General features: G+C 37.6%; 1 protein-coding gene across 1 annotated transcript; it reads right to left on the bottom strand.

The window, feature by feature from the left end:
* Positions 1-337: 337 nt before the first annotated feature.
* LOC129084519 (olfactory receptor 6C2-like) lies at positions 338-1273 on the bottom strand. The gene has a single exon (XM_054590715.1). The coding sequence runs from the start codon at positions 1271-1273 to the stop codon at positions 338-340; it is 936 nt and encodes a 311-aa protein (XP_054446690.1).
* Positions 1274-24103: the final 22830 nt, after the last annotated feature.

Consider the following 24103-nt stretch of genomic DNA (forward strand, 5'->3'; position numbering starts at 1 on the left):
TTGGGTGTGTGGCCTCTTCCCGCACAATGGAGACTACGGCAAGGAGAAGGAGTCGGGACTCCCCGGTTCCTCCTCCCATTCTTTCCCCAACGCCTCCGTTTCTAGTCTCTCCTCAGGGGTCTCTGGGCAGTTCTGTGACCCCTTGGGCCAAGGATCCACCACCTGTGCGGCCTGCGTTTCAATCGCAGGCAGTCTAGATACAGAACATTTTGACAAATTTACCTTGAATAGACTTCAGATTAGGAGGAAACAAATTATTTTAGAAACTTAACGTTATATGCTTTAGGAAGACAAAGCCATGTCTTATAAAACTTGAATCATCAACTTCGGCATTCTTTTACTTCTTGGAAGATAAGATGATGCTTTTGATTGAGTCATTAAAGGCTTGTTTTACTTGCTTGTTTCTCAAGGTGTAAATGAAGGGGTTCAACAAAGGAGCAATGGAAGTAATCAATACTATTACACCCTTATTAATAGCCACTGATTCTTTTGCTGAAGGTTTGACATAGATGAAGATACAGCTGCCATAGGTGATGGAAACCACAATCATGTGGGAAGAACAGGTAGAAAAGGCTTTTTTCCTTTGCTGGACAGAAGGGAATCTTAAAATAGTCTTGATTATATTTATGTAGGAGAGAACTACACAAAGAAGAGTTGTGATGAAAGTCAACACAGCACAAACAACAACCATCTGCTCAATGACCCAGGTGTCTGAGCATGAAATCTTCAGGAATGGAGATACATCACAGAGGAAGCTGTCAATGACATTAGAGTCACAAAATTCCAGATTTTGGCTCAAACTGAATGGTGGGAGTATGATTAACAAGCCAGCCATCCAACAGCAAATGATGAGTCTTCTGCAGATTCTGCTGTTCATGATGGTCATGTAATGCAAGGGTTTACAGATGGCCACATAGCGGTCATAGGACATGGTGGCCAGGAGGAAAAATTCAGTTACTCCAAAAAGATCAGTTAAAAATGCTTGAATGGCACAAGCATAGTAGGTAATAGTCTTGTCACCTGTGGATAGGTTATATAAGTATCTAGGAATACAAGCTGATGTGAATAAGATCTCTAAGAAGGAAAAATTTTGTAGAAAAAAGTACATTGGTGTTTTAAGGTGAGAATCCACAAATGTAAGTGAGATGATAGTCAGGTTCCCACTTACACTCAGTAAATACATCAAAAATAGAAAAATTAAAAGCAGACCTTGAAGTTGTGGGTCATCTGTTAGTCCCAGTAGAATGAATGTTGTTACTGTATGGTTTCTCATATCTGACTTCTGATTTTTGTCCTAAAGGGATGTCAAAGCTCATCAGTGATAAACAGTGACAACTAAACTCAAGCAGGTAACTGGTTCACATAAAATTTATTTTTTAATTTGGTGATTAATATTGTTAATACACTGATGGATTTAGTTCGTAAGTATCCTTATTGTAGTTTTTGAAGAGAAATTTCATGGAGATAAACTTAACTGTCTCAAAATCCAATAATTTATTGATTCTATATCTCTGTTGCATTTTCCCAAATTTATTTAAAATTTTTTTCTATATTATGGATTGGTTTTATTGACAGTGTGTTGTATTGTCATCAATATTAAAATTTTCTTTTACTCTCTATTTTTGCCTTCTCTATTTTGAAGATGAAATCTTAAGTTTCATTAGCAGTTTCATATCTTTGCTTGTATCTTGGTCCTTGATAGAACGCAGTTACATAACAAGTAATTTGGACTTGCAATGGAGGCTCTCCAAAATTCATTCATCAATTATAACTTTATGTTCAACCCTTATAAAATAATGTTTTTGGCCATTTCATGTATAAAGAGTGTATATGGTTTGGGGTTATATGCATTAAGTCCTCTAATTTCAAATAAAATGCATACATGGTAATTATTTTATCTGTATACCATAGTGATCTTTTTTTCCTGAAATTCAGTGAGTATAGCCACACATACTTCATACTGAACACATGAAAAGGTGGATGCATGGACTCTGTATCCCTATCTTTTTCTGCCCATGTGTTTCCTTTAATAAAACTTACTGGTAATAGTAATTGAACTCACACAATATAGAAGGTGTTGTATAACAACTTCAAAGGAAGCACCTCTCTGGACCAACCTCACCTCCAATCCTTTTCCTTTTTCTACTTCATCTTTCTTTAAAATTTCTTGAATTCACCCTGAAGACACTGATTTCTTTTTGCTTCTCACCCTAAGCATTATTTTTTTTTGGGAAGTCTTTTAAAACCTCTTGCCTGTGTTGGATTTCCCTAGCCCTATATATGCACCATTGTCAAACAGTTCTTATTTTTTTGTTTTTAGGGGCTTTGAAATTAGTTTTTTATTGTTCTTCAAGTACAGAGTTGTCCATTTTTCCCCCGCCGCTACCCCTACCCCTCCCACCCCCACCTCCCACCCTTGATCCTATCCCCTTTTGGCTTTGTCTATGTCTTTTTTATACATGTTCCTTGGAAAAGGGGGAAGGGTAAACAATTCTTATTTCTATTAAAGTTTTTAGATTAGGAACTGCATTTTTTTTCCTCAAGAAAATTAACACAACCCAAGCCTGTAGTCAATGCCTAACCAATGATTAGTGATTGAATGCCAACATCAGTATTTCTCCAGAAGCATATAAAACTTTCTTTTTTCCATTTGGGCTTCTTGATATTGTTCTATCACTGAATTTATTTTAAAAAATCTATGCCCATGGCCCTTATATTTTGTGTTTCTAAAAAATTGTGTGTGTGTTTTTGGCATTAAAGTAAAATGTTGGCTACTGAATTAAGTCATATCACAAAGCTGCCATGTTCTCTGTTAATATTTATTATCAAAGATAACTGATTTCCTTGCTTTGTCTAGTGTATAAATAGTACTAAATCTTCATTTTGCTTCCTTGAGATATCTGCCAATAAGATAATAATATCAGTCCAGACTGTCATGGCTCAGTGGATTGGGCACTGGCCTGTGAACCAAAGGGTCGCTGGTTTGATCCCCAGTCAGGGCACACGCCTGCATTGTGGGCCAGGTCCCCAGTAGGGGATGCATGAGAGGCAACCACACATTGATGTTTCTTTTTCTCCTTTCTTCCCCCTCTGTCTAAAAATAAGTAAATGAAAAATCTTTTTAAAAAAGATAATAAGATCAACTTTGCAATACTAAGTTTGAGTTAATAGATCCTTTATAATTTTTTGTGTTACCTCAAATTAAGTACAAAGCAATACATTAAATATTTACAGGTCTTTAGGGCTTGCTAGTTTTCACACACTAGTGAATGAAAATGGATTTCCCCAGGAGACCCCAACTACATATTACAAGAATAGATTCAGTTCACTGATTAAAGTATTCTTTTCTTACCAGGGTGAGTACAGGATCAATTCCAAGCATGTGCCCAGTTCTCACATTTATGCCAGTATCTCATACAAATGTCATTAACCAGGTTCCTGGTTGTCTTGAGAGCTGGAACTCTGAAAGGTAGCAAAGTCACTTAGGGAACAACACCAATGGGTCACCTAAGATGTAGTGAAGACCCATCTTCAGAACTCACCTACTTCCTTTGAATCCCATTCTCTTCAGCTCACAGACACCAAAGGCTTCAATATGATATTAAACAAAGTCCTGAGCATTTAGGAAAATATTAGAGGCTCTAGAAATATTATTATTTCATTACAATTACAAATAATATCAGTCCATGCAAAAGCAATCTTAAGTTTTGGCAAAACAATTGACTCTGAAGTGTGACTAATTGATATTTTTTAAAAATTAAATCTATTGAGATGGCATTGGTTAATAAAATGATATAGGTTTTAAATGTACAATTATGTGATACATCATCTGTATATTGCATTATGTGCCCAACACCCAAAATAAAATATTTTACATTTATAATGCATGTATCGATCCCTAATGAAATGATATCACCCACCCAAGGTCCTCTTAGTTTAAAGGTGTAGCACATGATGCTACTGCATGAAAATAAATAATATGACATTTTGATGACCTCTCTTAATTACTGCTCTTAATGACTACAATGTATCTGATGGTAGCACTTTCATGCTTTCAAAAGTTACATATTACTTCTATTCACTGTAACAGCACAAAAATTCTTAACAATACAAAACTGAAAATAAAAATGAAGCTGAGACTTGTATATGAGCATACTGTTTAGCCTTACTATGCACATTCACATGCAGCCCTGGGAATTCATGAGTTTTTTGTTTGCAATATAGTACAAAATCATGCATTCAATTGCTTTTCTGTCATTATATATCTGGGCAATATTTTCTTCAATATTCTCTAATATTTTTCATTATTGAGACGAAAAACTTTTCAATATGAGTGATGTATTTGGGAGAAAAACCTAACGTTGAAATTCTTGAGCTGAGAGATTATTACAATTCTAATTTGACATTTGTAATCTGTGATTAAGTTAAAAGATCAGAAGGTCTTTTCTAATGTAGGTTCAAAGGTTACTAATGGATCTTCTGTGCATTAAAATATAAAAAAAAATCTCTAACAATAATAAGGAAGGATAGTACCCTCAGAGAGAAGATTAAGCATCAATAACATCAATCACAGGCCACCAGAACAAAATTTTAAAGTACTAGCCTAACTTATTTTTTTTTTATTTTCATGTATTCTAAGGCAGTTGAAAATTATAAGACCACCAGTTTATTCTTTATTTGTTTTTATTTATATTTTTGAATAGTTCATTTTTTATTGTATTTTTTTCCATTACTATTTATCCTCCCATACCCTTTTCCATCTCCATTCACCCCTCACCTATGCAATCCCCACGCAGTTGTCCGTGGATAATTTATAAACTAGAAAATTTTGTCTGTTATGTAAAAAGAGGAAAAATGTGAAATACCATAACAGCAAATATTTTGGAACATGCACTTTTAGATTTTCCTTCTGTAAATATACCTACATAGCAATATAAATAATATAGAAATATAAACATTAAATATAAAACATGTGTAATTTAACATGTAATTTGTCATGCCATACAACTTAAAATATCACGTGAATATACTTGCACATCTATTTGATACCTTAGTCATAATACCTAAACCAAAGAACAAAAATGATACCTGGGCGCTTCTCCCTGTGTCAGGCAAATATATCATTTTCCTCTCATTCTTGTCATTTATACCTCTTCAGTTCATTTTTCAGTAATGTATTAGTATCAGGTTGGGGACTTTGTGTTCTAAGTTTGTGCTCATAGCTCTTTCATAATTCTTTCTCAGTAATTATCAATTAACAACATTATAATCTCAAATATTTTCAATCCTGAATCAATTTCTATAGGATTTGAGATTAATTTATATTAGCGAATGGAAAAGAATTTTCCCAGGAGGCTCTGATTAGATTGTGAATAGTTTTCCTTTTTAAAAAATTTTCCTTCCTTTAGAATTGAGAGCGTGGTCAGCTACCAGATGTTTCTAGCCCACAGTAAAGTCGATAGATTATACAGTCACCATAATAGAGAAGGAAGACAGTCCCAGGGCTTTTTGACGAGACATGACATTCCCAGGGACTGCAGGCACACGCTGGGAATAACTGTCAGTCAAATTAAGATGCACTGGAGGGTCACCTCTGCAGCCTGTCCATCCCGCTGCCGATCCTTTTCCTCAGCTTCTAAGAACTTAGTAGAGTATGTACAAACCCAGTCCTGGCCACACTGAACAGAATTTATGCCTTAAAATATCTATCTTTTCCCCAATTCTTGATGCTCTCTTCTTGTGCAGAATACTAAGGGACAAAATTTGAAAAAAGTTATTGAAATAGAACTGTAACTGACATTTCTGTTTTCTCTGTCTTTCAGAGAATTACAGCAATTTAAGATTGTTGAGGCCATTCATTACATTATTAACTTTTAGTTATGAATCATGCTTAGAGGTAGTTCATATAAGCATACATCGCTTTTACTTTGAAGTGGATGGTGACTTCATGTCAGATAACAGGTAACCATCTAGGTTACACTTTTTATACATTAGCTTGGCTAAATTATATAGTTATGGGTCATGTTTTCTACAGAAAATACAACTATGATATAAAGTTCATTCTTTTTACAATATTTGAAGTAGTTATATACATCACTGATTTTGATAAATGGAAGTCAAATTTGTTCTTGATCTAATTTCTCAAAAAGAAAAGTAAGTCAAGTCACCAATGTTACACTTACTCTGAGTCAGTAATAGCTTTCACAGCATGTTCAACCATAATTTTCCTGCAGATACTAAGAAGAGCAGACCTTGTTAGTGGAGGCTTGAGTTTGAACTTCTGGCCACCCATGCCCACCGACTAGCACTCCCCCAACAGGCACCGTGGAATGCCTTTGATCTCTGAGGTTTTCATCTCCAGCACATTGCCAAATTTACTCCTCGTGGACTTCATCTCACTTTAAAATTTTAAGGTTGAAAGTACAACAATATAATATTTAAAGATTTTAGAATATTAGAGCTCTTTCTCGTTTTGAAAAGGTTGACATTCTGATTCTTATGGGCAGAGTGAGAAGGTTCTGCATGAATAACATTAACAGTTGTTTTATTGCCAAAGCTAAAATAAAATGAATAAACAAAAGGGACCTTGGTGACCCAATTTCAAAAGATCACTAATGAATCTTCTGTGTAATGAACTTGGCAGAAATCCTGAAAGATGTATAGCAGTGAGGATAGTGTCCTCAGAGAAAGGAAGCTGCAACAATAACATCAAATACAGACCAACACACAGCATCAAAAATCAGATGGTAGGTACACGTCTGTATTTCCTGCATTTGTTCCACACCTCCCATGGCTGATACAAGTTCAACAGGACTATTTTTTTTTTTTGCCTTATCATGTTTTAATTAAAAGAGGTAAAATGCAGATAATCATAAGAAAATATATAAATAATCACAAATCTCGTAATAAGTACTTGTGTTATTTCTATACCTAATCTTTTCAACATTTCCTATGCACAAATGTCAACATTTTTACATACATGTCTAAGATTATATAAATATTTCTTGCATAATTTTTGCAACTTATTTTGTCAACTAATTAACATGAAACTATTTAAAATCACTAGTTGTAGACCGTGAGTCATCATTTTTAAAAATTGAGATATAATTGACATACAATATTATATTAGTTTTAGATGTATAACAAAATGATTCAATATTTGTTTACACTGCAAAATGATCATCACGATGTCTCTAGTTAACATCTGTCACCATCATAACTACAAATTTTTTCTTGTGATGAGAACTCTCTTAAGACCAATTCTTTTAGTAATTTTTAAATATCCAATATAGTATTATTAACTATAGTTGCCATGCTGTACATTCCATCCCCTTGACATTTATTTTATAACTCGAGGTTTGTACCTTTGACTCCCTTTACCCATTTTTCCAGTCCCTATCCCCAACCCTGGCAACCACCTCTGATAACGACCAGGCCTGTTTTCTTTTCAGCTTTTTAATTAAAAAAAAGTTCCACTTATAAGTGAGATCACACAGTTATTTGTATTTCTCTGTCTGACTTATTTCAGTTGGCATTATGCCCTTGAGGTCTATCCATATTGTTACAAATGGTAAGAGTTCTTCCTTTTTTACAGATGAATAATATTCCATTGGTACCTGTACACACATGTATATATATTAATATATATATATCTCACACCTTCTTCATCCATCCGTCTCTCAACAGGCACTTAGGTTGTATCCATCTCTTGGCTTTTGTGATAATGCTGCAATGAATGGTGTATATAAGTGCATATATCTTTTTGAGTTACCTTTTTTTTTTTCAGATAAATGTAGTAGTGAAATTGTTGACTCATATGGTAGTTCTATTTTTAATTTTTTGAGAAACGTTCATATTGTTTTCCATAGTGGCTGCACCAATTTACATTCCAAACAAAAGGACACAAGAGTTCCATTCTTCACATCCTCATCACTTGTTTTTTAAATCATTTTTTCCCATTAAAAGGCATTTATTTATTTTTGACTAGGCAATACATTTGCATAATTCAACCATAAAAACCAATAGTATCTTTGCATTCTGTCCTCCATTTGCCCATTTTTCACATTCCACTCCTCAAAGTAACCATTATTGTTAGTTTTGTATTTGCCTTTCTGGAATTTTTCTCATATAAAATCCAATGCAATACATATGCTTTCTCCACTTTTTAAAAAGAGATTTTTTAAAATTTATTTTTAGAGAGGGGAAAGGAAGGGAGAAAGAAAAGGAGAGAAACATCAATGTGTGGTTGCCTCTCGTGCACCCCGACTGGGGACCCGGCCCACAATCCAGGCCTGTGCCCTTCTCTGGGAATTGAACCGTGAAACCCTTTGGTTCGCCTGCTGGCACTCAATCCACTGAGCCGCACCAGCCAGGGCTGCGCTTTTTAAAAATAAATGTTAGATTTATCTTTATAAACTTCTTCACCTCTTCTCACTTAAAGTCTCGAAAATATTTCCAAAGCAGTTCACAAAGTTTTTCTTAATTGTTTTTGTAACACGCACCATTATCCATTGTATGACTATACCATAATTTGTTTAACTAACCCCCACTGCTGGACACTTGGATTGTATGTAGATGCTTGCTATTATAATTTCACGTGTGTAAATATATCTGGAGGATAAATTCTTGAGAGTAAAAAATTCTATATCAAGTGAAATATATATGAAATTCTAATACTGATAGATAATGCCAAATTGTACTCCCCTGCTATAATATATCAAGAATTTCTGTTTCCTCACGCCACACCAATACAGTGTGTTGCTAACTTTATATTTCCTGTCATCAGTTGATATCTAAGGCTACTTTCAATGTGCATTTCTCTTACTGTGTGAGCGTAAACATCCTTTTATATATTTAAAAGGTATTAAAGAGGCATCCTTTTCTATGAACTTGTCTGTTCATACCTTTGCCTATTTTTCTGCTGTTATAACTTTTGCCATTTTTCTATACCTAAGAGACATCTTGTAAACTTGTAATATATTCTATCATGCTGGATATGTTTTTTGGCCACCAGAATTCATTTTCACTTTGGTTATGCTCACTATTATGTCATGGGAGTTGGAAGCTAAAAAGTGCATTTACTGGACTTTTTCTCCCTCCAAGTGCAATTTACATTGTGTGAATAAAATGCATGTCTTAAGATTTTAGGAGGTGGAAAGAAGGCAAAAACCATGTTCTCTTCCAGGAGTGAAAGCAGATGAGTGAGCTTATCACTGCCATGAGTCTTTGCAGGGACCTCCAGGATCTCCTGTCCCCCACCTTCCTCAGGACTGCCGGGTGCTATGAAGTTGACTGCAGTTTCCTGACATGCAACAAAAATCAGCTGAAAAAACTTCTCCAGTAAAGGAGTATAGTATAAAACTAATATTCAGGAATTATCCATACCTATTTAATTTTGTATACATATATAGTCAGTATGACAATATAAAAGAAAATCATGTCTTTAGTAGGAGGCTTTACTTCATCTCCATCTATGAGAGATAAAATTGGCCAAAAAGGGTGAGTACATAGAAGGCCTAAATAAAATTATGAGGGAGATAAATTAATGTTTAACACCCAGAAAATATATATCTTTTCAAGTATCCATAGTACAGTCACCAAAATGGACAAAATGAGGTTACAAAGAATATCTCAATAAATTCTTTATGATAATCAGTTTTGCCATCAAAGAAAATAAAATTTTCTTTTTGTCTGTTTTATTTTCCCTTTTAGGAGTGTTTCATCACTTACTACACATATGTTTTTGGCTAATTATTGCTACATCTCTTTCTTTTTTTTCTTTTCTGCTTTTTTTTGTTGTTGTTCAAGTACAGTTGTCTCCATTTTCTTGCCATCACTTTCCCCCACCCCACCTACTCCCACCTCCCACCCTCAATCCTACCTCCTTTTGGCTTTGTTCGTGGGCCCTTTATATATGTTCCTTGATGACCCTTCCCCTTCTTGCCCCTATTATTCCCCTCCCATCTCCCCTCTGGTTATTACTGTCAGCTTGTTCTTTATTTCAATGTCTCTGGTTATATTTTGCTTGCTAGTTTATTTTGTTCATTAGGTTCCACTTATTCCACTTACAGGTGAGATCATATGGTATTTGTCTTTACCGCCTAGCTTATTTCAGTTAGCATAATGCTCTCCAGTTCCATCCATGCTGTTGTGAAGGACATTCTTTCTTTTTCCAAATTTTCTTTTCTTTTTGATGCTTTTCTTAGGTGCTAACTGTTATCTTGTCCTCTAAATCACTGATTTGATTCTCTGCTTCATCTATCCTTCTGTTGATTCCATCTAGTGTATTCTTCATTTAAGATAATTGTATTCTTCATTTGTGACTTGTTCTTTTTTATGGTTTCTCTGCCATTTTTAATGCTTACTAGTTCTTTGTTTAAGTTCTTACTGAGATCATCCATTTTTCCCCTAAGGTCCTTGAGCCTTTTTATAACCATTGTTTTATTTATTTATTTATTTATTTATAAAAATCTATTTATTTTTTCAAACACATTTGTCTCTGCCTACCCCCTACCACTTTCCCTTGCCCCCTCCCTTCCTCCCTCCCTCAACTCTTCCGCTTTGGTTTTGTCCATGAGTCCTTGCTCTATGTTCCTTGACTTTCCCCTTCCCTTCCTTTTCCCCTGCCCCCGCTCCCTCCTTCCCTCTTGTCTCTGTTGGTTTCTTTTCCTTTTAGTGTTGCTGGTCTTATTTTCCTTGCATCTTTGTATTGTTGGTTAGGTTCCGCTTCTAGGTGAGATCATATGGTATTTGTCTTTCGCCCCCTGGCTTATTTCGCTTAGCATGATGCTCTCCAGTTCCATTGATGCTGTCGCGAGGTTTAGTAGTTCTTTTTTTCTTTCTGCTGTGTAGTATTCCATTGTGTAAATGTACCATGATTTTTTGATCCAATCATCTACTGATGGGCATTTAGGTTGCTTCCAACACTTGGCTATTGTAACTTGTGCTGCTGTGAACATTGGGGTGCATAGGTTCTTTTGAATTGGCGTTTTGGGATTCTTAGAGTATAGTCCCAGCAGGGGAATCACTGGATCAAAGAAACAACATGTGCTGGCGAGGCTGTGGAGAAAAGGGAACCATAGTACACTGTTGGTGGGAATGCAGACTGGTGCATCCACTGTGGAAAGCAGTGTGGAATTTCCTTAAAAAGCTGAAAATGGAACTGCCTTTTGATCCAGTGATTCCCCTGCTAGGACTATAACCATTGTTTTAAACTCTGCATCTGGCATTATGGTTGCTCCATTTCATTTAATTCCTTTTGGGGGATATCTTTGTTCTTTCATTTGAAACATATTTCTTTGTCTCCCCATTTTCTGTGGTGTATTACGTAGATCTGCTATGACTCCCAAAATTGTTATGATGGTTTTATGATGTAGGTGTCTTGTTGGGCTCAGTGGTGCAACCTTCAGATCACCTGAGCTCCATGCTCTGGATATGTTTCTTGGGGGCTAAGTGCATTCTCATGTAGTAGTAGAGTTTTAAATGCTGTTGGCCCTTTCATGGTTGGAGCTACCTCTTTAGACTGGCTGGCTCTAAGGATAAACCTCAATTCCAAGAATGAGTCACTGTGCAGGGGCTGTCCTTTTTGGCAGAGTTCTTTCCAGTGGGGTCTGGTGCCTGCCAGAATCCACTTTTGAATATGCTGCTTCTGTAGCTAATAGGGTTGAGCTCTGGTGTGTTCTGAAGCCCACCACTGGTTGTGTTTCTTCAGGGTCCACTTGGGCAAGGTTCAGGTACAGGTCAATGTCAGACATTTGGTGTAGCTGGCTTTGGGCAACCTCTCTGGAGCTACCATGCTATTCACTGTTTGTGACTGTTTCTACTGGGCCTGGGTGTGCATGGAAGGGGCTGATCTGCGTACAAAGGTTGGCTTCTTCCAGCATGGAGCTGGGGGAAAATGTCTAAAAGGACCAAGGCTTCCTGAGGTCTGCTTCCACCTATTTCTGCCTGTTCATGAAGTTGCCTGGTTTTTTTTCAGAGTCTTTTGAAGAAAATCTGTTGATTGGGCCCAGGCTGGCCATGACTGACAGACTCTTCCACAGACTCAGCTCAGTAGGGAGGGGTGATGAGATCAGGAAAATGGAGCTAGTGGATCCCCTACTTTGGGGCCACATGGTCAGGCACTCAGTGAGGGCAAAGTGGCCCCTACTCCAGAGCCAAACCACTCATTCTCTCCTAGAGTCTCCAACTCTCACTTCCCAGGAGGAGTGGGCCACAGGTTCAGTTTGGGTGTAGCCAGCAGTCCCATCTGCAAGGAGTAGCTCAGGTGGGTGGAGTCACTGGGGTTGGTGGGGGTGACAGATCATGTCTCCTATTGGGAGTAGTGCTGGCAGGTCCTGTAGGAGAGGGCCAAACACTCTTTCCTGGTCCCAAAAAATAACTTCGGAGGGAGATACACTCTGAATGTCCCATCTCTGAACAGCCCTCCTTTCCCCCACTGCAGAACTGAGCTCAGCCAGTTGGGGACACTAGAACTTGAGGGTGGGGAGATCCAAACAGTCTGCCATTTGTAGTTGTGCTGGGTAGCCTATAGAGGAGGATGGGCACTTTTTTCCTTCCCCAAGATAGTGCAAGCTCAGTTCACAGGGGAGACAAGAATGGCTCACCCGTGATGCAGCCACAAAATTCAACCCAGCACCTGCCTATCTGATTCCTAGACCTAAACTTCCCCTGGAGATGGCATTTGAAAGTCCCAGCTCTATATGGCATGGCAATCCCACTGTGTGATTAAACACAGTAGGACAGAGCCACAGAGCAGCAGAACAGGCCTAGTGATTTAACAGGTGTGTGTGTATGTGTGTGTGCATGTGTAGGCGGTGCTGGCTATATGCTTGAGGTGGGAAACAATGGTCTCCCTTCTAGAGCTACAGTTCAATCACTGTCTGAGTCTTTGCCAAGAGCTTCAGCAGAGAAAGAACACCCTTAAAGTCTCTGCTGAGTGCAGCCATCAGATCCCTCTGTAAGATCCAAGCATAGCAGAGTGGTGTTGGCAGTAGTTGGAAAACCTAGCACTGTACTACCTAGGCTGGTGCTGTAACAGTAAGAGTGCTCAACCCTGTGAAGGTGACATCTGAGTCTCTGGCAGACTCTCTTCTCTCCCAGACAGACTGAATCTCCACTAATTTTCACCACTGGATGTTTTATAGGCTCCTCTTCACATTTCTGTAGGTCTGAGTTGGGGATCCCTATGTGGGGTTGATACCCCACACTCCTGGAGGGACAGAATTTTTCAGTCAAGATATCCCTCTGGCTTCTCAGCTGCCACAAGTGGATGCAGAGGATAGCCTTTTCCACTATTCTGAGCCCTTCTAACTAGTCTCTATATGGTTTCTTTTGTGAATTTTTGGCTCTGAGAGGTGAGTGTAGCTTCTATCTACTCTGCAGCCATCTTGGAATCCTCTTCTTTCATTTTCTTGTCTTTTTGATAATAACTACTTTAACAGATATGAGGTGATAGCTCACTTTTTTTGATTTGCATTTCCCTGATGATTAGTGATGTTGAGCACCTTTTCATTTACCTATTGGACAGCTGCATGTCTTCTTTGGAACAATGTTTATTTAGATCTTCTGCCCATTTTTTAGTCAGGTTGTTTGTTTTACAATTGAGTTGTATGAGTTCTTTATATACAGAGTCTGGCAGAAGTAACACCTGCTTGAGTGTGGTTGGTATGGTAATAATATAGGTGTAATAACTTATAGTTTTAATTTGAACATTTCACCTAAAATTTCATTTGGTGTTCTTGAGTGAGATATTGTTGTTAACAGAATTACATACTTATGATTTTGTAGTTAAAAAGTGGCATTATTTGTGCCAGACCCTATATTTTGAATATGAACATCTTCTCAGGTATACAATTTGCAAATACTTTTTTTCATTCAGTAAATCACCTTTTTATTTTGTTGATGGTTTAATTTACTTTGTAGAAACTGTTAAGTTTGATGTAACCCCACTTGTTTATTTTTACTTGTGTTGACTTTACTTTTGGTGTCAACTCCAAAAAAATCATTGGCAAGACTGATGTCTGGAGCTTACCACCTATGTTTTCTTTTAGGGTTTGTGGTTGCAGGTCTGACATACAAAATTTAAATCATATTGAGTTAATTTTGGTCTATGGTGTAAGAAAGTGGTCAGTTTTATTCTTTTTCATATGGCTGTAGAGTTTTCTCATCATGATTTATTGAGGAGATTTCCCTTTCCCCATTGTATAGTCTTGGTTCTACTGGCATAAATTAATTGACCATATATGTGTGGTTATGGACACTTTATTCTGTTTCATTAATCTATATGTCTGTCTTTTAAATGACAATATCATACAATTTTTGATTACTATAGCTCTGTAATATAGTTTGAAATCAGGGAGCGTGATACTTCCAGATTTGTTATTCTTTCTTAAGATTGCTTTGGCTATTCTAGGTTTTTTTTCCTCACACATTTTAGATTATTTGTTTTATTTTGGTGAAAAAGTGCCATTAGAATTTTGGTAAAAATTGCATTGATTCTGTAGATTGCTTTGGATAATATGGACATTTTAACACTATTAATTTTTTCAGTCCATAAGCATGGAATATCTTTCTGTTATTTGTGTTTTCCTCAAAGATACATTACTAGATTCAATTTGATAACTTACTAATATTTTATTTAGGATTGTTGTGCCTATCATTATGAGGGAGAATAAATTTTTTTTTAGTTGTGGTATCCTTCACCAAGTTTTCATGTCAAGATTTTTCTGGGATTTTAAAATGAGTGTGTTTTTTTCTTTTTTCTATTTTTTAAGAGCTTGTATGAGATTGACGATATTTAGTGTAATTTGCTTGGAATGCCATTTGCACTTGGAATTTACCTTGTGGGAAGATTTTTCAAAAAGATGCATTTGCTTTTTAGAAATATGGAAATACTAATATTTGAATTAACTATATGTCATTTTTTGTGAGTTGTGATTTTCTAAAAGATTTTCCACTCAAATATATGTCCAAATTCATTGACATGAATCATTTAGAATGCCACTTCATTTCTTTATAATGATTCTAGGATCTGTAATGATATACATAGTAGTATTTGGACCCTTTTCAAAAGTAAAATGACAATATATATGTGTGTTTATTTCTGGAATATCTTTTTATTTCAATTTCTAGCTTTTTGATCTTGATGCAAAAAAATGTCTGGATTACTGTAGCATTATAAATCTTGAATTTAAAGAGTTTTTGTCCTCAGATGTTGTATCTATAACTAATTTTAGAATCAGCTTGCCATTTTTTATAGATATATCTGCTGAAATTTTGATAAAAGTTACATTTATTCTACAGAAAAATTTGGGGAAAGTTGACATCTTAACAACATTGAGTTTTGCAAGCTGTGAAAAATGTATATTTCTCCATTTATTTAAATCTTTTGAAATTTCTCTTAGCCATGTTCTGTATATCTGTACAGATCTTGCACATATTTTGTCAGACTTACCCCAAGTATTTCATATCTTTAACACAATTTTCAATGGTATTTTAAAACTTCAGTTTTTGATTGTTGTCAGTACATGGAAATAATGCTGATTATTGTATGTTGATTTTACATTCTGAAACATACTAAATTCACTTATTTGTTCTAGTAGTTGTTAAAAAGATTCCACAGTATTTTCTACATAGACAACCATGTGGTCTGCAAATAAAGATAGATTCTTTACTTCTTATCCTTTCTTAATGAGTAACTTCTGTCCTTATTTCTTGGGCAAGAACCTTCAGTGTAGTGTTAAAAGATATGCTGAGTGAGAACATCATTGTTTTGTCCTTGATATTAGTATGAAAGCATTCTATTTTTACTATTAACAAAGCCTCTATATAAATTTTTATCTCACTTTTGGTTATATCTCCTTATTTTTTTCTGGTTCATCAAGTAAATCAAATTTTATTTGCCTCCTTTACACATATGATAAAAATCTAGTTTTAAATATGTTCAGAAAAGTGTCCATTATGATGTCATAGTCTATCAGACAATATTTGTGTCAGATGATATAGTCCTAGATAGTGACAGCACTGAGGACATAAATACCAATTATTAACGCATCACATTCCTTCTTACTGACTCCAAAAAAGTGGCAATCAAAATACACACTACAAATCAGTCAACTTTATCTTCTGAAGTTTTCCAAAGTCTTTGATCCTTTGCCTTTAATTATATGGGTCTATAAGTTACATTATCAGTAATTCTCGAACCAAAAAGATAACATGTTTTAATGGATGGTGGTAGGCTGTTAGTCTCAAGGATTATAAACACTTTTGAAATCTTAAGCAGGAGTTAGACTACCCCACTTGCTTTTTCTTTAGAAATAGTCCAGAGTACAGACTACTATATAGACTATAAAAATAGTGTTTGTTTTTGGATTTAATAGATATTTTCATTAAAAGATTTAAAACCATTAGATATAGGCATCAAAACATTAAATTACCAAGGCTGTCAGAAATAACAGAGATTAAATAATATTATGTGATATTTTTCTGATGTGAAATAATCAGTATTTTAAGAGGAGATTCCAGGGATGACTGAAGAAATTTGAATTAATATTCAATGTTCTTCATGATCACTGAGACTATCTAGGGATAAAGTATATTCATTCATTTTCCAGATACCTAACTTATTTATTCATCTAAAACCTAGGTGTAAATTATTTGGTAACAGGGACTCAGATATCAAGAAAAACTATTAAAGTGTTGTCAGTTGTGTGATGTATTAGAGAATGTACTAGAAAAGAGGATATTTATGTAGAGCACACTTTGTTAAAAGACTATTTATAAAATTGTACCTGTTATTAAAGGAAACCAAAAAGAGGTGATGTAGTAGTGCAGGTATAGCAACATGAAGAGCCATTAATACCCGAAGTGAAAAGGTGAAGTAATAGTTTCTGAAATGTAGAGAAAGTACTTCCAGTTGTAGGAGAGCTGTACTACAGCAGTTCTGGCTTTTGTTACAAGGATGCAGCCAACTCCTGTCAACTCCAAGAATAAATGGACAAAATAGATACCCAACCTTACTTTCCTTTTGAAATCTAATTTCTAATCAGATCTTTCTTTGATTAAACTCTCCTTTAAGCCAGGAGTCAAGAGAATCCACATATGAACCTCATAAAGTGAGTCTCATGAGCATAGAGAACAATAGAGAAGGTTTGAAAGTAGATCTGCAGAGATGTAGAAAAAATAACAAAAATATTCTGGAGGTTTTTGTCATATGTCTATTTTAGTGCTGTTGTGTGTTTGGCCAAATCAATAAAACTTATTGGTAATTTTATGATAGGGCACAGTTCTATCCAACCATCTAGACCTTAAAATATCAAGTATGCCTGAGGTAGTGATTCTGGGTCTTTTAAGATTATTTTTAGAATACAACTTTTCTATCATACAATAGCATCATTTTTTCCCCAAACATATCTCTTATAAATTGGGCACTAATTTTTGTTTTGTTTTTTCCTATCACTTAACATTTTGAAGTATTAGTTAAGCTGAGGGAGGTAAAATATTTAATATATTTACTAGAACATGTAGTCACATTGTCTCGTAAGGGAGGTAATCTTAATAGAGGTTCATTTATAAGAAGAGTAAAAAATGAACTCTTTTAGGGTCTTAGGGTGCTTTGAAGAAGTTAACCTGAACTAGAGCACAGTTGAGGAAGACAGAATGATTTTGTAATATAAAGAATTTATATTTAGGAACCTATGATTTTTTGAAAACTTGATTCCTAGAATTCAGCATTCTTTTAGTTCTTTGAGGGTAATACAATTCTTTTGACTGAGTCACTGAAGGCTTGTCTCACTTATTTCTAAGAGTGTAAATGAATGGGTTCAACATGGGAGTAATGGATGTCATTAGTAGTAACTGAAAGAACAATGATTTTGAGAAGGTAGAGGGAGGAGAAATAATGAGTAGGGAATAAAAACAAAACAGAGAGAGAGAAAATAAAATTTACATCATAAATAAAAAAGTAATAGAAGAAGGCAGGATGGAATAAGAGAAGGGAAGCATAAAATATTAGGTTTAGACAAAAATTTTTTAAAAATATAGTGACAAAAATAGGAACTAAATTAGAGAAAAAGATTCACCACAGCAATATCAACAACAAATGAACAAGTATTTGTATAGGTGGAATGGGAGTAAGAGGGAAAAAAGAAAGAAAGAACAGCTTAAGAGATGTCTAGAGGAAAGAAAAGTGATTTTTAGAGGATAGAGGGAGAAGGAATTCTATGAGTGAGGAATTAAAACCAGGCTTATAAAGGGAAAAACTGAAATTTAAAATGAATAAAAGAAAGGGCAAAAGTAAGGCAAAATGAAATAGGAGAGGGGGATGGTAAAATTTGAGATTTGAAACACAAAAATAGTGAAGGTCTAGAAATAAAATAGAAGAGATACAACAACGACCACTGTATCCAGAGCCAACAAGCAAAGGTTAATATAGGTGGAAGGAGAATAAGGGTATTTAAGAATGAGGAAAAGAATGTGAGATGACTCATGGCAAGAAAAATGGTTTTGAGGGCCTGGGGAGGGGAGAGATAGTAAGAGTGCAGAACAGAAACAAGTTCGTAGCAAGAAAGAAAAAAAAATTTAAAACAAAAATAAGAAGAGGGAAGAAGGTAAAATGGAGTAAAAGAAGGGAGGAGCAAGCAGGAGATTTGAAATAAACTATAATATAAACACTAGTGACCTAATAGGCACAAACTTGAAGGAAAAGAAATGAATATTAACAATATATGCAGGAGAGAAAATAACACAAATCATGAAGACTGTGGTAGAATTTGTCTCAGTAGATTCGTGTTTACCACTGTCTTCTCTTTCTGGATCCACCCTTGGTGATGTCAACTCTTGCCCTAGACAGCCTTTTTGAGGCTGCAGGTGATCCACAGTCTCTGGCTGTCACCTTCAGATTTGGCTGGGCACCACTGTTCTGTTCTGCCAGGTTCCTATCAGCCCTGGGCCAAAGAGTGGTTCCTTTAATGACCTAAGAGGATTGCTAGCACCTTTTCCACCTGCCTCCAGAGGGGGCCTCAGGTGCAATTGAGTTGGTGGGGACCCTAGCTAAACCCTGGGGGGCACTATTCAGTCTTCAAGGAAGATGGTGAGAGGGTTTTCCAGTCCCCTTGCCATACATCTTGGTCTGCCCTAGGTTTGTTCCAAGAATGTATGGCTTTTGGTGCATTTGCTGACTGTTTCCTGTAAGGGGCCAATCTGTGTAGAAGCGGGGGCTCTTTCCTGATTGACACAGGGAGCAGCTCTGCCTCGATGCTGAGGCTGGGTGCAGCCCTAAATCCCCCTTGTTACACCTATCTCTAATCTCTCTCTGCTCTACTGGGTTTAGTGGATCAAGACCAGAGGATCAGTGTAGCTCGCAGTGTCTGGTTAAGGGCCCTTTCAGAGCTTTTTCTTCTTTCTCCTGTGGAAATGTGCCTAACAGGATGCTTCTGAGTCTGGTCTCACTGATCTGCAGAGCTTGATCAGCAATCCCTGCAATTAGTTCATGCCCATGGGTTGTGCATATAAATTCTTTGGCTTCTCTATTTCCCCCTATTCTTAACATCCCCCTGTCTATTTTGTACTTACCAATTATGCTTCTTAATCCCTATCCCATTTCCCTCATTCTCCCTCTTCCTCCTGCCTGCTGATAACCCTCCAAATGATCTCCATACTTATGATTCTGTTTCTGTTCTAGTTGTTTGCTTAGTTTGTTTTTGTTTTTGTTTTTTAGATTCAGTTGTTGATAGTTGTGAATTTGTCGCCATTTTACTGCTCATAGTTTTGATCTTCTTTTTCTTAAATAAGTCCCTTTAATATTTCATATAACAAGGGCTTGGTGATGATGAACTCTTTTAGCTTTACCTTGTCTGGGAAGCACTTTGTCTGCCCTTCAATTTTAAATGATAGCTTTGCTGGATAGAGTAATCTTGGTTTTAAGTTCTTGCTTTTCATCACTTTGAATACTTGTTGCCAGTCCCTTCTTGCCTGCAAAATTTCTGTTGAGAAATCAATGCTAGCCTCATGGGAACTCCTTTATCAGTAACTTTCTTCTTTGTTCTTGCTACTTTTAAGATTTTCTCTCTTTATCTTTAAACTTTGGCATTTTAATTATGATGTGTCTTGGCGTGGCTCCTTTGGGTCCAAATTACTTGGGACTCTGTGCTTCCTGGACTTACATGTCTACTTCCTTTACCAAATCAAGGAAGTTTTCTTCCATTATTTTTTCAAATAAGTCTTCAATTTCTTGCTCTTCATCTTTTCCTCCTAGCATCTCTATGATTCAGATGTTGGCATGTTGGAGATGTCCCAAAGTCTTTTTATACTCTGGCTATCTTCTTTCTCTTAGTTCTTTTTCTGGAGTTTTGATCTGTTTTTTCATTTGGGCTGTATTTCTTTGTCTCCTCAGTTTGACAGCCACTCTGATTGTTTCTGTGTATTAGGTTTCTGTTTTGACTCCCTGTCTTGGTGCATCTGTTATGTTGTAAGGGGCGGAACGTTAGGTATCTGCTAGGGCAGGACAATCTGCTTAGCCACTTTGTGGCACTGTCTGTGGGAGAAGGGTCAGAGGGGAAACAATGCCCCTTGTTCTGCCCTCATCCCATTTCCAGTCACTTTGCTTCACCCACTTCCCTTACATGACTGGTGCCCCTCTAGCTGTTGCCCTGGTGGTGGTTCCCAGAGTGGGTTGGTTTGGGTATTTTCTAGGACTATTGGGGCCCTTCAAATGGACTCTCCTGAGAGACTTGGAGTTTCTTCTACTGCCCCAGCCCAGGTTGATTTTTATGGCCAAGCGTTATGAGGCTTTGTATTCCTAGCACTGTAACCCTGGGTTGAATGGTCTGGGCTCAGGCTGGGATTGCTTGCCCCCCAGGTGTCCCACCTGGTTTTTATCTTCCACACATGAATGTGGGACTGACTATTCCACCATCTTCCACTGCCGCTGCTTTGCTGTTGCCTCCTCGCCACCTACATACCATGTCCTCTCTGCCCTGGATCCCTGTCTCTGCACCTCCTACCCATCCATCTGGATGAATATTTCTCCTTTAAATCCTTAGTTTTCAGACTTCCATACAGTTTGATTTTCTGGCAGTTCTGGTTGTTTTTTGTTTTGAGGTTAGTTGTGATCATTCTTATGGTTGTGTGAGGAGGCAAAGTGTGTTTACCTATGCATCCATCTTGGCTGGCTGCTACTGTATGTCTTTTGATTGGAGCATTTAATCCATTTATATTTAAGATTATTATTGATAGGTACTTTATTGCTATTTTTTCTTTATATCTATGTTTGTCTCTCTCCATTTCTACTCTTAAAACACTCCTTTTAACATTTTTTGCAATACTGGTTTGGTTGTAATGAACTCCTTTAGCCTTTTTTTATTTTTTGGTTTGGAAAGCTCTTTATTTTACCTTCAATTTTAAATCATAGCCACATTTGGTAGTCTTTGTTGCATGTTCTTGTTTTTCATCACTTTGGATACTTCATGCCAATCCCACCTGAAGTGTTTCTGCTGATAAATCAGAAGATTTTGGGAACTCTCTTGTAAGTAACTGTCTCTATCTCGCTGCCTTTAACAGTCTCTCTTTGTCTTTAAACTGCCATTTTAATTATGAAATGTCTTGGTGCATGTCTTATGGTTCATCTTGATTGGGACTCTGTGCTTCTTGAATGCTTGTGACTTTTTCCTTCACCAGGTTAGGGAAATTTTCAGTCATTATTTCTTCAAACAGGTTCTCTATCACTTGCTCACTCTCTTTTCCTTCTGGTACCCCTATAATGCACATGCGGTTATGCTTGATGTTGTTCCAGAGATCCCTTAGAGTTTTGTCATTTTTCTTTTCTTTTCATGCTCTCCTTGGGTAGTTATTGTTATCTTGTCCTTGAATTTGTGATTTGATTCTTTGTGTTCATCTAACCTGCTGTTGATTCTGTCTAGTGTATTCTTCATTTCAGATATTGTATTCTCCATTTCTGACTGGTTGCTTTTTTATGCTTTCTGTGTCTTTTTTAATGCTTCCTACCTTTCTGTTTAAGTTCTCATTGAGATCATCCATTCTTCCTCTAAGATCCTTAAGCATTCTTATAATCATTATTTTAAACTCTGCATTTGGTAGTTTGGTTGTTTCCATTCATCCATTTCTTTTCATTCTTTTTTCTGGGGATGTCTATTGTTCAGTTGTTTGGGGCATTTTTCTTTTTCCTCACCATTTTGTCTCTTTGTATTAGGTAGATCTTTTATGACTCCCAAGCCTGTTATGATAGTTTTATGATGAAATTGTCTTGTTGGGCTCAGTGGCACAATCTTACAGTTCATCTCATCGTGCTCCTGAAATGTTTCTTGTAGGTATGTGCACCGCCTGATGTAGTTGAGGCATGAATATTGTTGGTACTTTTGTGGGTGGAGTTAACCTTTCAGGCTGGGTGACTATAAAAGTAAACCATTCTCACTGTGTATGAGACACTGTGCAGGGGCTGCCCCCAAGGTGGGGTGGTTCTCAGCATGGTGCCTGATGGAATACCCCTTTGGGTGTACCTGTTGTATGACTAGTTGGTTCAAGCTCTAGTGTATTCTTAAGCCCACCACTGGTTGTATAGGTCCTGGGTTCACTTGGGTGGAGTTTAGATACTGGTTGCTGTTAGCTATTGTGTGTAACCTGCTTTGGGCTGCCTGTCTTTAGCTATCATGCTGTTCACTGTGTGTGTCTGCATCTACTGAACCTGAACGTGTGTGGGAGGGGCCAACCTGTATAAAAGACTTGCCTTTTTCCAGCCTAGAACTGGGGTAGATCTGTAAAAGGACCAAGGCTCTCTGAGGTCCTTCTCCACCTTTCAGCTACTCCCCCTCCCATCAGGTTGCCTGATCTTCCTCTGGAACCTTCTGAAAAGAGCTGCAAAATGAGCTTAGGATATTTGAGATGAGCCTAGTTGTCCCCTACTTGGGGGTCCCACAGCCAGGCACTCAATGAGGGGAGAGTAACCCCTGCTTCAAAGCCAAACTCCTCAGTCTCTGCCAGAATCTCCAACTATAGTTTCCCCTAGAGGGGCTTGCTGCATTTAGGTTGGGCAAAGGAAGTTGTTCCCTTGGCAGGGGCAAGCTCAGCTGCTCTGGGCTCAGAGGGATAGATCGAAAGGGTCTCCCATTGGGAATGATGCCACCCCAGCCCTCAGGAAGGGACTGTCTTGGTCCCAGACAATAGCCTCTGAGGGTCTCACACTTTGAAAGTCCCCATTCTGAGCTGCTTTTTCTTCCCGCAACCATGGAACTGTACCTAGAGAGGTTATCTGGGACTTCGCAGGGCTTATCTAAACAGTCTCTTATTGGGCGTGGTGCCCACAAACATGTAGGAGGGCAATGGACACTTCTTCCCCTTCACAGAGAGGTGCAGGCTGAACTTGCAAGGGAGATTAGGTTTGCCTCCCTGCAACATAGCTATGCAGCTCAGTACCTACCTGTCTGGCCGCTGGACAGAAGCCTCCCTGGAAGACACAGTCCAAAAATCCCAGCTTTGTGCATTTCTCCAGTCTCCCCGCACTGATGAACCAAGCAAGGTGGGCTGAAAGTTCCAGCTGCACAAGACTCTGAACCTAGCAGGTCAGGACCGAAAGTCCCAGCTTGGTGTGTCTACCCCACACTGCCAAACACAGCAGAACAGGGCCAAAAGCCCCAGCCCTGTGCAGCTTGCCTGTGCCACCAAGCTCAGCAGGAATGAGCAAGCTGAGTGGCTCACTAGGTGAGGTAGGGGCACCAGCTGTGTGCTTGAAGTAGGGGAGACTGGTTCTCTTCTCCAAGCCACACAATTCAGTCACTGCCTGGGTCTTTGCCAAAAGCCTTCTCAGAAAACAGAGGGCCCCTTAAAAGTCACTGCTGGGTATAGCCAGGAGCTCCATCCAGGGTCCCAGGTATGGCAGCATGGCCCCTCCATCAGTCAGAGCCTGGACCGTGAACTCCCTAGGCTGGTCTTGTAACAATAGTGCTCTTTCCTGAGAGGGTGCAATGAGTCTCCCAGACAGAGTGAATACCCGCTGATTCCCATTGCCAGATGCTACTTGAACTCTTCCCATTTCTATTTCTCTGGATTGGAGATCCCTGCATGAGGTTGACCTTGCACTCCTAGAGGGCGG

The sequence above is a fragment of the Pteronotus mesoamericanus genome, unplaced genomic scaffold (genome assembly GCF_021234165.1).
Source record: "Pteronotus mesoamericanus isolate MK-2021 breed Mesoamerican mustached bat unplaced genomic scaffold, CSHL_Meso_final scaffold_21, whole genome shotgun sequence".
Taxonomy (NCBI): domain Eukaryota; kingdom Metazoa; phylum Chordata; class Mammalia; order Chiroptera; family Mormoopidae; genus Pteronotus; species Pteronotus mesoamericanus.